Source organism: Protopterus annectens, chromosome 5.part1 (assembly GCF_019279795.1).
Source record: "Protopterus annectens isolate FY-2018-M chromosome 5.part1, PAN1.0, whole genome shotgun sequence".
NCBI classification, from domain to species: Eukaryota; Metazoa; Chordata; order Ceratodontiformes; family Protopteridae; genus Protopterus; species Protopterus annectens.
Window position 1 is genome coordinate 289,629,132 of NC_056736.1, and position 12,957 is coordinate 289,642,088.

The 12,957-nt window shown below is 38.1% G+C and overlaps 1 protein-coding gene across 1 annotated transcript in view; it reads left to right on the top strand.

Annotated features, from left to right (window-relative positions):
• LOC122803382 (interferon-induced GTP-binding protein Mx3-like) overlaps positions 1–12,957 on the top strand; it is a 1,250,224-nt gene that overhangs the window by 337,356 nt on the left and 899,911 nt on the right. Inside the window, exons 4-5 of the mRNA XM_044072962.1 lie at positions 9,955–9,982; positions 12,354–12,367. Coding sequence (XP_043928897.1) covers positions 9,955–9,982; positions 12,354–12,367 — 42 coding nt within the window. The remainder of the gene's footprint in view (positions 1–9,954; positions 9,983–12,353; positions 12,368–12,957) is intronic.

The following is a 12,957-nucleotide window of genomic DNA, read 5'->3' on the forward strand; positions in this document are numbered from 1 at the left end:
CTAGTTCAAGTACTGGGCAAAATGGGCACCTCAATTGTCCTCCTTCCCTTAGCTCGTCTTCACATGAGAATACTTCAGTGGTTACTTTCAATGCAGTGGTCAATTCAAGAACTACCAATGACACACAAAATCATAACAGATTTATGCAAAAAGGATCTTAAGTGGTGGGTTCATTCTCTTCTGGTATCTTAAGGCTGCCGCTTTATTCCTTCCTAACCCTAAGCCACAGTGACCACGGATGTTTCCCAGATTGGGGGGGGGGGCATTATTGAGGGAAGACTGTTCAAGGCATCTGGCATCAACACAAAGCCCATTTGCACATAAATGTCCAGATGAGGGCTGTGCTTTTAGCCTTGCAAGCATGTCAAGACTCCCTCCATCTGGGAATGATAGCAATCTGTAATCTGGTATGTAGAGATGTTTTTTTTTTCAGGAGATATAGCTAGGGAATGGGATAAAATTAAAGTGGAAATTAAAAATAGGGTAGAAATAAAAAAAAATGAGATATGGTTAAGAGGTAACAAGAATTGTTTAGAGGGACTGAGAAAGGTTAAAGTATTGCAGAAGAGTGGGAATCTGACAGAACAATAAGGCACAGCTGCAGAGTGATAAAGAGAAAATAAGGGACTACCTGGATAATGTGCATGAATTTAGAAAGATTGCTGTTAAACAACTGTTTTTTCATAATAACCCCAGAGCACAAAAACTTTTAGCACAACACCTCAGGCAATAGAAAGTAGGAAGGGTAGTTGCCAAGCTTTGGGAGCCTGTAATAACTGTAGATCTTGTTGAGATATTAGAAATAGTTTGGAAAGTTTATGAATATCTGTTTAAAGCAGAGACATGTGAAAATTAAGAAAAAGCACAAACTGAAATATTTGTGGAAGAATTAGAATATGATGAGATGAGATAAAATGGTGATGCATAACCAGTCTATAGGAAAGTCTCTAGCTATAGATGATATTCCTGTGGAAGTTTGGAAACTATGAGAGAAGAAAGTGAAGAAAGATCTAGAAGGATCTAACAGCATTTTAAAAGGAGGGGAAGCACCAACATCCTAGAAGGAACTATGGTGACTGTAACATCTAAGGATGGTAAAGATCCATCAGATCTAGCTTCATAGAGACCCGTTTTGATTCTGTGCCATGATAATAAAGTGTTTGTAGTGTCTAAAAGAATGGTAAAGGTATGGCCAAAATGAATAGATTTGGATCAATGTGGTTTTGTGGAGGGGAGGCAAACAATCATAATAGAACAATGATGATCCAGAGGGAAGCAGAATGTAAGAAAGTACCACTGTTATCAGTGGGTCTTGATGCAGGGAAACCATTCAACAACGTAAGCTGGGATTTCATCAGTAGGACAATGGAAGCCTTTGCATTCCCCGACACAATAATAAGGTTAATTAGGAGGATGTATAAGGGACTGGAAGTGAAAATTAGTGTATGGGGGGTTCTTTTCTGATAAGGTCTGTCTGAACAGAGGAACGAGGCAGGAACATCCTCTTTCTCCTTTGTTGTTTGCATTATATTTAGAACCATTGGCAAAGAAATAAGGAGCTCAGAAATTCAAAGATATAATTGGTATGGTAATCAAGAAATGTTGGCTTTATTTGCAGATCATATTATTTTATACCTGATTAAACCAGAAAATGATATCTCAGTGTCGTATAACATTCTGAAACAGTTTGTCTTTTCAGGATATAAAATTAATGAAGATAAAGCAAAGGCTGTAGGTGTAAACTATGTACCTAAACACAAATTGGTTCAGCAAAACTCATGTTTGTGGGACAAGATAAAATGAAGTATTTAGGAGTATGGGTTAAAAAGAATTTTATGACAGCTAAAGGTAAAAAGACTTTTATGGCAGCTAAGGGTATGTGGGAAGAGACTAAACAAAAGATAATACAAAAACTGAGGAACTGGAAGCTCTTGTTTATGGATAATGATAGCAAGATAGTGAAAATGTTTTCAGTCTCTTTTGTTTATACACAGGTCAGTCATACATTTATCAACCAGAGGAGAAGTCTCAATAAAGAGTTGAATGGTTTTCTCTGGGAGGGGAAGAGGACAAGAGTCAAGTGGGATAATCTGATTATTTCAATAGAATAAGGTGGTTTGGAATTATTTGATTTAAAGGGATATTTTAGAGCTACACAGTTAAGCTTCCTGTACATATCACGTGGACGATGATGAAACAGGAGGGAAGCTCAGGAAATAAGTAGAGGGTGGGATTTTGGATATAGAATACAGATCCTTGGGGAGAATAACAGTAACATTACAGAATATTATATTCATAAAGTTAGCAGTAAGTATTCTAACAATTAAGCCAACACAGGACCGGAGAAAAAAGATTCTGCTTATAGGGATTACTGCAATTAGAGGAACAGAGAATAGGTCAGTAGGGGCAGGAATTTACTGGAGAAAACTGGCAGAGGAACCAAAATTTTGGGACCAGAAAACTAGAGAGGGAAAGGTAATAGTGTGAGAAGAGGCCAAGAATAGATTTGGACTGCAGATTAGAGACCAACTTCCCTTTCAAGGAATGGTATACTGTAGGGAAAGAGAAAGAGATAGAGGAATACTATTTGAAAGACCAGCACTGGTAAAATTTTTAGTTTAATCTAGAACAGAAGCTGCTATTTAAAATGGGATAATTAGTAGGGCATATAAAATATTGCACGATAACTATAGGAATCAGTCAGATGATGTTAGAAAGGATTGGAGGTAGAGACTGGATAAGCTATTCACAAAAACAAAAAAAACAATGGGAGGGTATATATATGGCTCCCAAATATGCAGTAAATTCTAAAAGGTTTAGGATTTTTGCTTGGAAGTATTTGCATAGATATTTTTACACCTGAAGCACACTCCAAAGAATTTATACTCGGGTAGATTGCAAAATGTTGAAAATGTGATGGGGAAGAAAAAGTTATTTGGGAACATAATTTTGGGAGTGTAATAAATTGGCAGTCTTTAAAAACTCCCTACAGACTACTCTGTTATAAATACTGGGTGAGAAAATTGGTATAACTAATGAAATTATTATTTTTAGCTGGGATACAGTATCTGAATTACTTAGACATAGTATGGCCTTGCTGAGTTTAATTCTGGTGGCTGCCAAAAAAGCAATTACTAGAAAGTGGAAATTAAAGCCTAAATAAACCATATTTGAAGTAGTGAATATAGTAAAGGAGATAAAACAATTGGAAGTAGGATCATTAGGAAATTGTAGGAACAAATTATATAGAAAAAATAAGAATTGTGGGAATACTACTTGCAGGATAATGTTTTGGAGGAGGAGTGAGATTTAAGGGAAGGCAGGAATTGAGTGAGCTATGTAAAGTTAGATTGACAGTGATGGTACAGAAAATTGTATGTAATGCATAATATTTTTAACGTAATATGGCTTGTTTTCATTTATATAAATATCGAACAGAATAAAACATAGAACGTTGACAGTTCCAGTGTCTTGAGATGAAACTCACCAAGAAAATGGCAGTTCAGCAGCTGAAAAGTATATACGAAAGCCAGTGGAACATATGAAACAAATGCCTTCAAAAACCAGCGATATCCACAGCCAAACTCTCAGCAGTTAAATAAACTTTTTTTTGAAAGCCAGTGGAACAAATGAAACAAATGTCTTCAAAAACCAGCAAAATCCACAGCCAAACTGTAATTTTATTAAATGAAACACAGAATAATCCAAAAAGGTTAAGCGCTTTCACTTGCTAAATGGCAAGTTTCATCGGAACAAGTTGAAACTAACCTCTTGGCACTTAACTTTTTGGTGCCAAAATTCAAAATACACATTGCTTCATATTAAAGGTATATGACACCTAAAAATTACACATTGTGCAAAACCTATCTATACTAATCACAATGTAAACAAAAATACAATATATAATATGAATCTAAACCTTATTTTGTATTAAATATTTATATATATATATATATATATATATATATATATGTAATACCTGGGTAATACAAAACAGTTTGTTACATGTTCGTCCAAACTGTCATATAAAAACTATAAGAATCTGAACAACAATACAATATACAATGTCCAAAATATATATATTGTCCTAAATCTACCCGTCTAAAAATATTGTAACAAAATTGTGCCATCAGTATGATGTGAATATATATAAATATAAATAAATATAAAATTTAGTATACCTATTAGTGTCTTATGGTCACAAATTAACTGTTGCATATGCCACTAAACCCAAATTCAACTCATGGCTAGCAAAGGTTTAATAGAAATAACGTCATTGAGTCCTGGTGGGGTTGAAGCATCCAATAAAACCTGCCACCAATACTCTTTGTACGATAACAGGCCCTTGAAAGCCTCCCCCCTATATCAAGTTGAACACTGTCAGTAATAGCAAACTTGAAATAGTGCCTATCTCCACATTTTTTAATATGTCTAAAAAGAGCGTTCTTTTCGTCTTTTGTCCTAATACTGTATAAATGAGAATATATCCATTTATTAAATTTCCTCTCAGTTTTTCCTATATAAAATCCTGAGCATACCATGCATTTAGCCATATATACAATCATCTTAGTGCAACAATTTCCTTGTTTAAATATTATTTTTGTACTATTTATATTTTCCAACATTATACTTTTTTCCTGAAGAATATAACTACACTGTTTACAACTACCACATTTTTTGTATAAAAATCATAAGATATTGGTTTTAAATTTCTTTTCTCTAAATATTTCTTTATGTTGTACCCCATCTTGTACACAAATCTGGGTCCAGTCCCTAAAGTACTAACTAATTCCTCATCAATAGCAATAATATTCCAATTAGTGGTCAAGATGTTCTTAACTTTACCTATATATGGTCCATATTCCAACACACAATATTTCCCATATGATGGACTATCTTCTAGGGAATGTACTGATGGATCATCAGTCAGCCCTGATGCATAATATAAACCCAACAATGGTTTATATTTAAATGTCCATCCTTGAATGGTCTGCTGGCTAACCCTAGCCATCATCTTGTCATCATATCCTCTTTCCTGGAACATAGTCGTAATATGTGCCACTTCCTCCATCATATCTTTGTATACAGAAGTCATTCGGATGGCACGTATGATCTGTCCTTTGTAAATGTTGATAAACCTGTTCCTGGGAGGATAACTGGAAAATTCTAAATAACTGTTGGAAAAAGTGTTTTTTCTGTAAATTCTTGACTTGAACCCAGATCCCATTTTAGAAACACATGTGTCTAAGTAGGGTACACCAAAATCATTGCTATGTGAAGTAAATTTAAAATAGTTGCTACTCTGAGATATATTATAAACTGGTCCAACATGTCAGAACTCCCTTCCCATAATATATATATATCATCTAAATAGCTTGAATAATATTTAATATATTGCATGAACTGGCTCTTAAACACCTTAGTCTCTTCCCAGTCTAACATAACCAGGTTAGTGAAGATGGGAGCACATGCTGCTCCCATAGCAATGCCCCTGGTTTGTCTAAAGAGTTCATCCTCAAATTGAATGTAATTATGTTCAAGGACAATTGACATCATGTCCATTAATAAGCATGCTTTGTCCCATTCAAGATCTGCATATTTCTGTATGCTGTTAGCAAATGCCTCTAATCCATCAATTTTAGGGATACAAGATAAAAGTTCTACAACATCTATAGTTACATATAACAAATTGTTACTTCTCAGATATGTAGGATATTTCTTCAAAAATTCTCATGAATCTTTCATCATATGTGGAATTTTGTTGTAAATATGTTTCAAGTGAAAATCAGTAACTGAACCCATAGGGAAGGTTTTGGAATAACTACCTGAAATAATAGGTCTGAATGAGGGTTTTTTTGTATCTTTATGGACTTTAGGGATTCCCACTATAGAAGCTAACTTAGGATGTTCCACTTTTATAAAATTATAAGTGTCTGTAGTGATTCTGTTGTCTAACAGGAATTTTTCTATATGTAAGTCATTCCTTTTGTAAGCAATGTTAATCTCATTCAAAGGTACAATTTCATAATTTCCCGACGTGTAATAAATTGTATATTTTTGAAGAGTAAACCATACTGTCAAAAAAGACAATGCCACCCCCTTTGTTGGGTTTCATTATTCTAATGCCAGTGGTGGCTGGTGACTTCAAATCAAAGGGGGGCTGCAGGAGACAGCTGAATGGGTGGGGTCAATGGGAAGGGGTGTGGCCAACTAGAAAGGGGAGGAGCTATGCTCAAAACCACAAAAACTAACTAAATACACTGCCCTGGGCACCAAACCGTCATTATGAGAGTCCAATCAAGACAAAATGAAATGTAGAAGAATAAAAATATTTCAATGCATTGGCTGCATGACAGCTTACATAATTTAATCTAGATGGTAACATAAAGGTTGTGAGGCATGAAAAAATAAATTACTTTTTAAATACATTAATGGAATGCCAGTCAAATCAAGTATAAGAAAAACAAGCAGCACTCAACTCAAACCACTTCTTGCACTGCAGTTCTAATTATAATTACATTATAATTTACATTCAGCTTTATTAAAGTACCAAGTAACATGCTGAAAGTAGAAATCTCTGATGCCCCCACTGGTAACAATGTTTCTTACCCCAAAAAAGACCTGCTGCCTCACAGCTATCTACTTGTTTCATGGGGAAAACTTGATCAAAGTAAAAAATGAAAAGCAAACAAGAAATAAGCTCAAGATACATTACTTAAAAGGATTACTGTACAGGTTATGGACCACACGATTGGCATTCTGTTTAGTTTACGGGTAAAGCCTGCAGAGATGACCGGAAGTCTCCAAGTGTAATGAGCTTCTTAAAATAATGTAATCCTGTCCTTTATTACAAATACTGTCATATACATTTCAATACCCATGGCTTATACATTATTTAGTTAAGTAAAGTATTCTCTACATGGCAACAACAGAAAGGCTTTCAATGTTGGCAATTCTTTAACAGTATGCTTATTAAAGCTTACTTGCTTGCATCTTATGATCTCAGCCAAGCTTACCTGATGGTCATTAAAGTATTGCTACTTAAATACAGAGCAACAAGCACTTTGAGTAATTAGCATAAAACAGTACATAAAATATGACAGAAACCAGACCATTCTGCAAAAATCAAGGACAGATGAAAAGCCACTCTAGTACTTGTGTCTACCTTGGATGGGGGGGGGGGTACTCTGCACATTTACACTGCATAACTACTCCTTGCTTTGCTTCGACACATCCAGAGTCACTACATGGGGGAGTGGGGCGCAACAAATATGTCACAATTTGAAATGTCTCTGGCTGACTGAGATGACGCTGACACATTTGTCATACCTCTAAATCTCAGAGCAAGAAATCTGGGCAAAGCCATACATAGAAGTGGGACAAAGGCCCAAAAATAAGGACAATTTTTAAATATTGCTCTTATAAACTTAGAAAGATAATAGAATAGGTCTTGCATTAGTATGAATTTTCTGAATGGTATGAAATCTGGAACTCAAATGTCTGTCATTATTTTCTAACTTCAGTCTTTAATGATTTGTCACTAATTTGCCACAAAAAAAACCACAATTTTATCAAAAATGGACCCAAAATGTGTTGTAAAAATATAAAATAGCCACACAATACAGCTGGGAACCTGTCAAAGAAGGGACACTTTAATATTAGTACTGCTAACTTGAGCAGCTGACAAAATTAAAGAATCTACATGCATTTCTGAAATAAAAGTAATCTATAACTCTGATTATTACAGTTATTTCTTAATTTTAAACCCTCCATATTTACTTCCAAAACTGCTATTTTGCAGAGGGATTATTATTTTCATGCATTTACTGTTGCAATTAAAACATTTATCTCTTTAAAGCTATCATCCTAGCCTGTTTTTCATGCTTTTATTCTTGCAACTAAAATGTTTAGTCTATGTATTCACATTGCAAAAGTAAACTAAAGCCGTAACATATGATGTCTGCAAAAGTTATTACAGTCACCTGAAAGTCTATCCCTGGTCCACAATCTCCATAAACAAGAATGGGCAAAGTTCAAACCATAGAAGTCTGTCAAAGCACACTCGGTGAGAAATTTTCAATTAAAATGAACCTTTACATCAAATGCCAGTACTCAGAACACCAGCAAACCATTGGCAGTGTTCTTCCCACTAAAACAGGCTTTCACAATGAACACCAGTCCTCAGGATGTTGACAAAATGCTACCATCATCTGCCACAACTTACATCTACTTCTCATTGACGCTCAACTCCCTCAAGTAACAAAAACAAAGTATCATTACTCAGTAGCAGCATCCAACAGCAGCGGAAACCAAACACTGCTTGAAGGGCTCTACATGAAAAAAAAAATCCATGTAGATTTTGGATATTAAGCCTAAAGCCAAAGCAGAGCTCAGTGGTACTGACCTATCAATCTTATCAGGTAGATCAGCAGTATGCACAGTATGATGATAAGAGATGCCAAATTACAGTAAAAGAAATAATTATTAGTGTTACTATCATTTACTATCAGGTAAATCTAATACAGGCAGGAAAAACAAATGTTTATATTCTGTCATAGTAAGTTAAGCAACAGCAAAACATTTAGTTCTGGAATCAATGCAAATTTACATCTTAACAGCTCTTACAGAAATAGAGAGCTTCCAGTTGTTCACTACAATTGATCCACTTACTCTATTTTGACATAGATGAGGTCCTGTTCCCTTGCTTGTACAACTTAGCCAGTGAAAGATCTCAGTTTAGAGCCATCTAAGGACAAAGCGTCCACCAAAACTGGAGTAGTTAAAAGCTATGTATACAAGCAGAATCACACAACACTCACTCGTGCGGACACACACACACAAAATCACACACACGCACACACACACACACACACACACACACACACACACCTAGCTAGCCCATCCTACTGTAAATTCGTAGGCAGAGACACACTTACCTGTATCTTGTAGCAAAACCACCATAAACTCCAACTCCGTAGCAAACCACCATACAATCCAAATCTACGAAACCCGCGCAACTCCACACCAGACCCTGCCCGTCGCAAGATCTTCCCCTGTCGCCCCCCCCCCGTCTCGAGATCTTCCTCCAAAGAGACTGCAGCAAACTCCAGACTGCTGACTTTGCAGTCCGGCCCCGACGCGTTTTCCCAGTGAGTTTCAGGACAGTCTATGCAGTTTAAAACTGCATAGACTTCTGGGAGCTCCATTCTTCATGCTTCCCAGTCAGGACTGCTGCTGAGACAATCTGCGCATGCTCCAGGTCTCGGCAGCAGTCCGGACTAGTGCGCATACGCGAAAGTCCTCGATTTTTTTTTTTTTTATCTTTTTCATTTTCTTTTTATTTCTTTACTTTTTTTTATTTCTTTCTTTATAAGTTGGGGGGGCTGCAGTCCGGCAGTCCAATAGCACGGGCCCCCCCCCAGTCTAATGCTGTCATCATTTCTTAGGTCAGTAAGGACCTTTTGTTCTTCCAAGGATAAATAGTAATTAATCTTTTTACCACTAATGTGATTTTGTAGTCTATATACTTGTGTTATGGATTTGTCATAAATTGAAATAATCGGATGCACAGGGGGCACATACGTGCTCTTCTTTTTTAACCCTTTGCACTTCTAGTCTTGCTTGCTAGAATCCTTTATAGAATCTTTGAACATGACACTTAAATCAAGTTTTCTTATATATCTTTTTATCTCACTGATGCAGTCAACAAGTCTAAATTTAGTAGTGGGGATGTTGCACTAAGATGATTGTATATATGGCTAAATGCATGGCATGCTCATGATTTTATATAGGAAAAACTGAGAGGAAATTTAATAAACGGATATATTCTCATTTATATAGTATTAGGACAAAAGATGAAAAGAATGCTCTTTTTAGACATATTAAAAAATGTGGAGACAGGCACTATTTCAAGTTTGCTATTATTGATAGTGTTCAACTTGATATGGGGGGGAGACTTCAAGGGCCTGTTATCATACAAAGAGTATTGGTGGCAGGTTTTATTGGATGCTAAAACCCCACCAGGACTCAATTACGTTATTTCTATTAAACCTTTGCTAGCCATGGGTTGAATTTGGGTTTAGTGGCATATGCAACAGTTAATTTGTGACCATAAGACACTAATAGGTATACTAAATTTTATATTTATTTATATTTATATATATTAACATCATATGGATGGCACAATTTTGTTATAATATTTTTATAGACAGATTTAGGACAATATATATATTTTGGACATTGTATATTGTATTGTTCAGATTCTTATAGTTTTTATAGGACAGTTTGGACGGACATGTAACAAATTGTTCTGTATTACCCAGGTATTATATATATAAATATTTAATACAAAATATTTTTTAAGGTTTAGATTCATATTATATATTGTATTTTTGTTTACATTGTGATTAGTATAGATAGGCCCCGGGATTCATGAAGCTCGGCGCAAGGCCGGCGTAAGGCTTGCGCCGGCAGTGCATTGCATAGCCGGCGCAGTAGCGCCATATGCATATTAATGAGAGTGCACCGTAACCACAGGCATGTGCGTAGTGCGTGGCGAGCCCAAGTAGGATGCGTCAGTAGGCGTGTTTAAGCAGGCAGGCGAAGAGCAACCTAACGTGCTGTCTGCCATAGTCCGCCCAGAATAGAAATGGCTGCAGCCATGGCCCGTGCAGAATGAAATGTCCGCAGAGTATGCAACAAAGTACCCGTCCCAACTAAACAGAGAAGCAAATAAAACCCACGCAGCCCGAAATGTACCTGTCCAAGGAACAAAGGATACACGTAATACCGTGTCCGTACAGCAATGTACTGTGAGTGTGCATAGTCAGAGAAGGTGTACAGCAGCATGTCAGCACGCCGCACCGACATAGGAGTAGCGACTAAGGTCACCAACCGTCCCACTTTGCGAGGGCAGTCCCTGTATTGGCATCGTGTTCGAAATAAAGCATTAAAAACGGGAAGTGTGCGAAGAGTGTAGGTCATAATGATTTCCCGTATTTAATGTAATTGTAGCCTGAATCGGTTATTTCCGTAACTGAAATACCTAAATGTCCCAAGAAACAGAATAAGCTACCAAACTGCCACAACAATAAGCTCATACTTAGGCAAATAAGTGAAGTTCTATGCTATATAGTGACCGTGTATGCGTGTCGGGCTGTGAAGTCAGATGTGACTCCCTGCACATACAGGTGGTCAATGTAGAAGTCCCACAGAACCACGATAGCAATGTGTGTGTTGAATGAAAGGCGACCGACAAACCCTGTCCCTGATCCCTGGTAGTCACCCCTGTGCTGTGTGGACAGCCACCTATCGTTGTACAGGGGTGACCTACTACCCTCGACAGGTATGACTTTGCATTATGTACCAGTTAGCTGTGGGACATGTCCCTGACAGCAGATATGCATATCCGGGAGGCCCCTGCGAAGGATATCTGTGTCAGATGTCCGTCCCAGTATGGCATCTGTTCTGCAAGCATCTACAAACAATGTTACCCATAACACCGCTGTGTGTGCCTGTACCGTGGAAATGTAGATGTATGACAGGGTGCACCCACGGAATGGCACCATGGGACACCACCTGTGACAGGCAGTTGGTCTGACATGCAGCCAGCAACTATGACCATGTGGGTTGTGTCACATAGACAGTTTACAACACATTCTGTGATGTACATGTTCACATCCCAGCCAATGGTTTCATTAACGTTACCTGAGGGGGTAATGTTATGAAGCCCTTTGCCAGGACGAGGTAGGCTGTATGGACTGCAACACCCCAGCAATGGGCTGGGTGACCGTCCCAAAATGTCAACCATGTCTTAAAGGCATGAACCGCCCCTGAACAAGACAAACCGTGTGGGATGGTATGTATGTCCCCTATGCAGTCATGTACGAACCGCAGTATGATCCCACCCCATGTCTATGCAGATAGGTCTCCTCAGGGTACTGGGACAGTAATAACCAGCCTCAGTGGAGGCATTGGCCCTGTGATGTGGGAATACAGTTGTCATGCGATACAACCTGGGCACCCTACCTGAGGTGAGGCTATAAAGAAATAGCTGTCCTAACTGTGGGTCCTAATCCCAAATGAGATAGTTGAGTACACAGCGGGCTCACCATCTGGTCTCATGGATGCTATTCACACTACCCTGGAGAGAGCATGTCCCACCTGTGTGTCACAGAACATTTGGTGACCACAAACCGCTGGTACAGACATCTCCACATGTGTGGTGGAGGGTGTGGAGATGTCCTCACTGGACCTGTCAGCCTGTATGTCGGCAATGTGTGTATGTTGAGTAAACCCCACCTCTATGTGAACCCAGTCAGAGCATATGTGGTAGTGACCTCACAGGTGTCGAGCATAGCAACTGAAGGTGGTATGATTGTCAGCCAGGTCCATGTAGGTATATCTGTGGAATGTGCCCTGGACAATCCCATGACATTGTGTAACTCTACACATATGATGACCAAGGGTGTCACACCTCACAAGGTGTCTGCTCCACCCTGTAGTAGCCACCTCCTCGTGTTGTACATCATGTGTATGGCTGGGGTACACCACACTGGACGCTTGGCATTGGTACAATGAACCACAGTTGGGTAAGTGAATGCCTGGTACATGCAGTCCTGTAGGTACTGGTAGATGGCAAATGTGATTGATGCAGTGGCTGCTGTACCATTGACCACTGGCTCAGGGTCCTTAAAGGAGACCACAGTACTGCGCAGTAGTGTGTAGTCTGCCTCTGAGCAAGCAATGTGTATGTTAACTGGCAACACTCACAGCAACGGATGCCAAAAGCAGAAGCCAATGTCCAAATAACATAGATCAACTTCTGCATGACAATATGTGTTATCATACATGTATTGACATGTGTCTGCCAATTACAATTGGAAATGGCCGGTAAGACTGGCCTAAAGTTCCCATGATGTACACAGTCTGGTGGTGTTGTTCCGATAATAAAGTGGC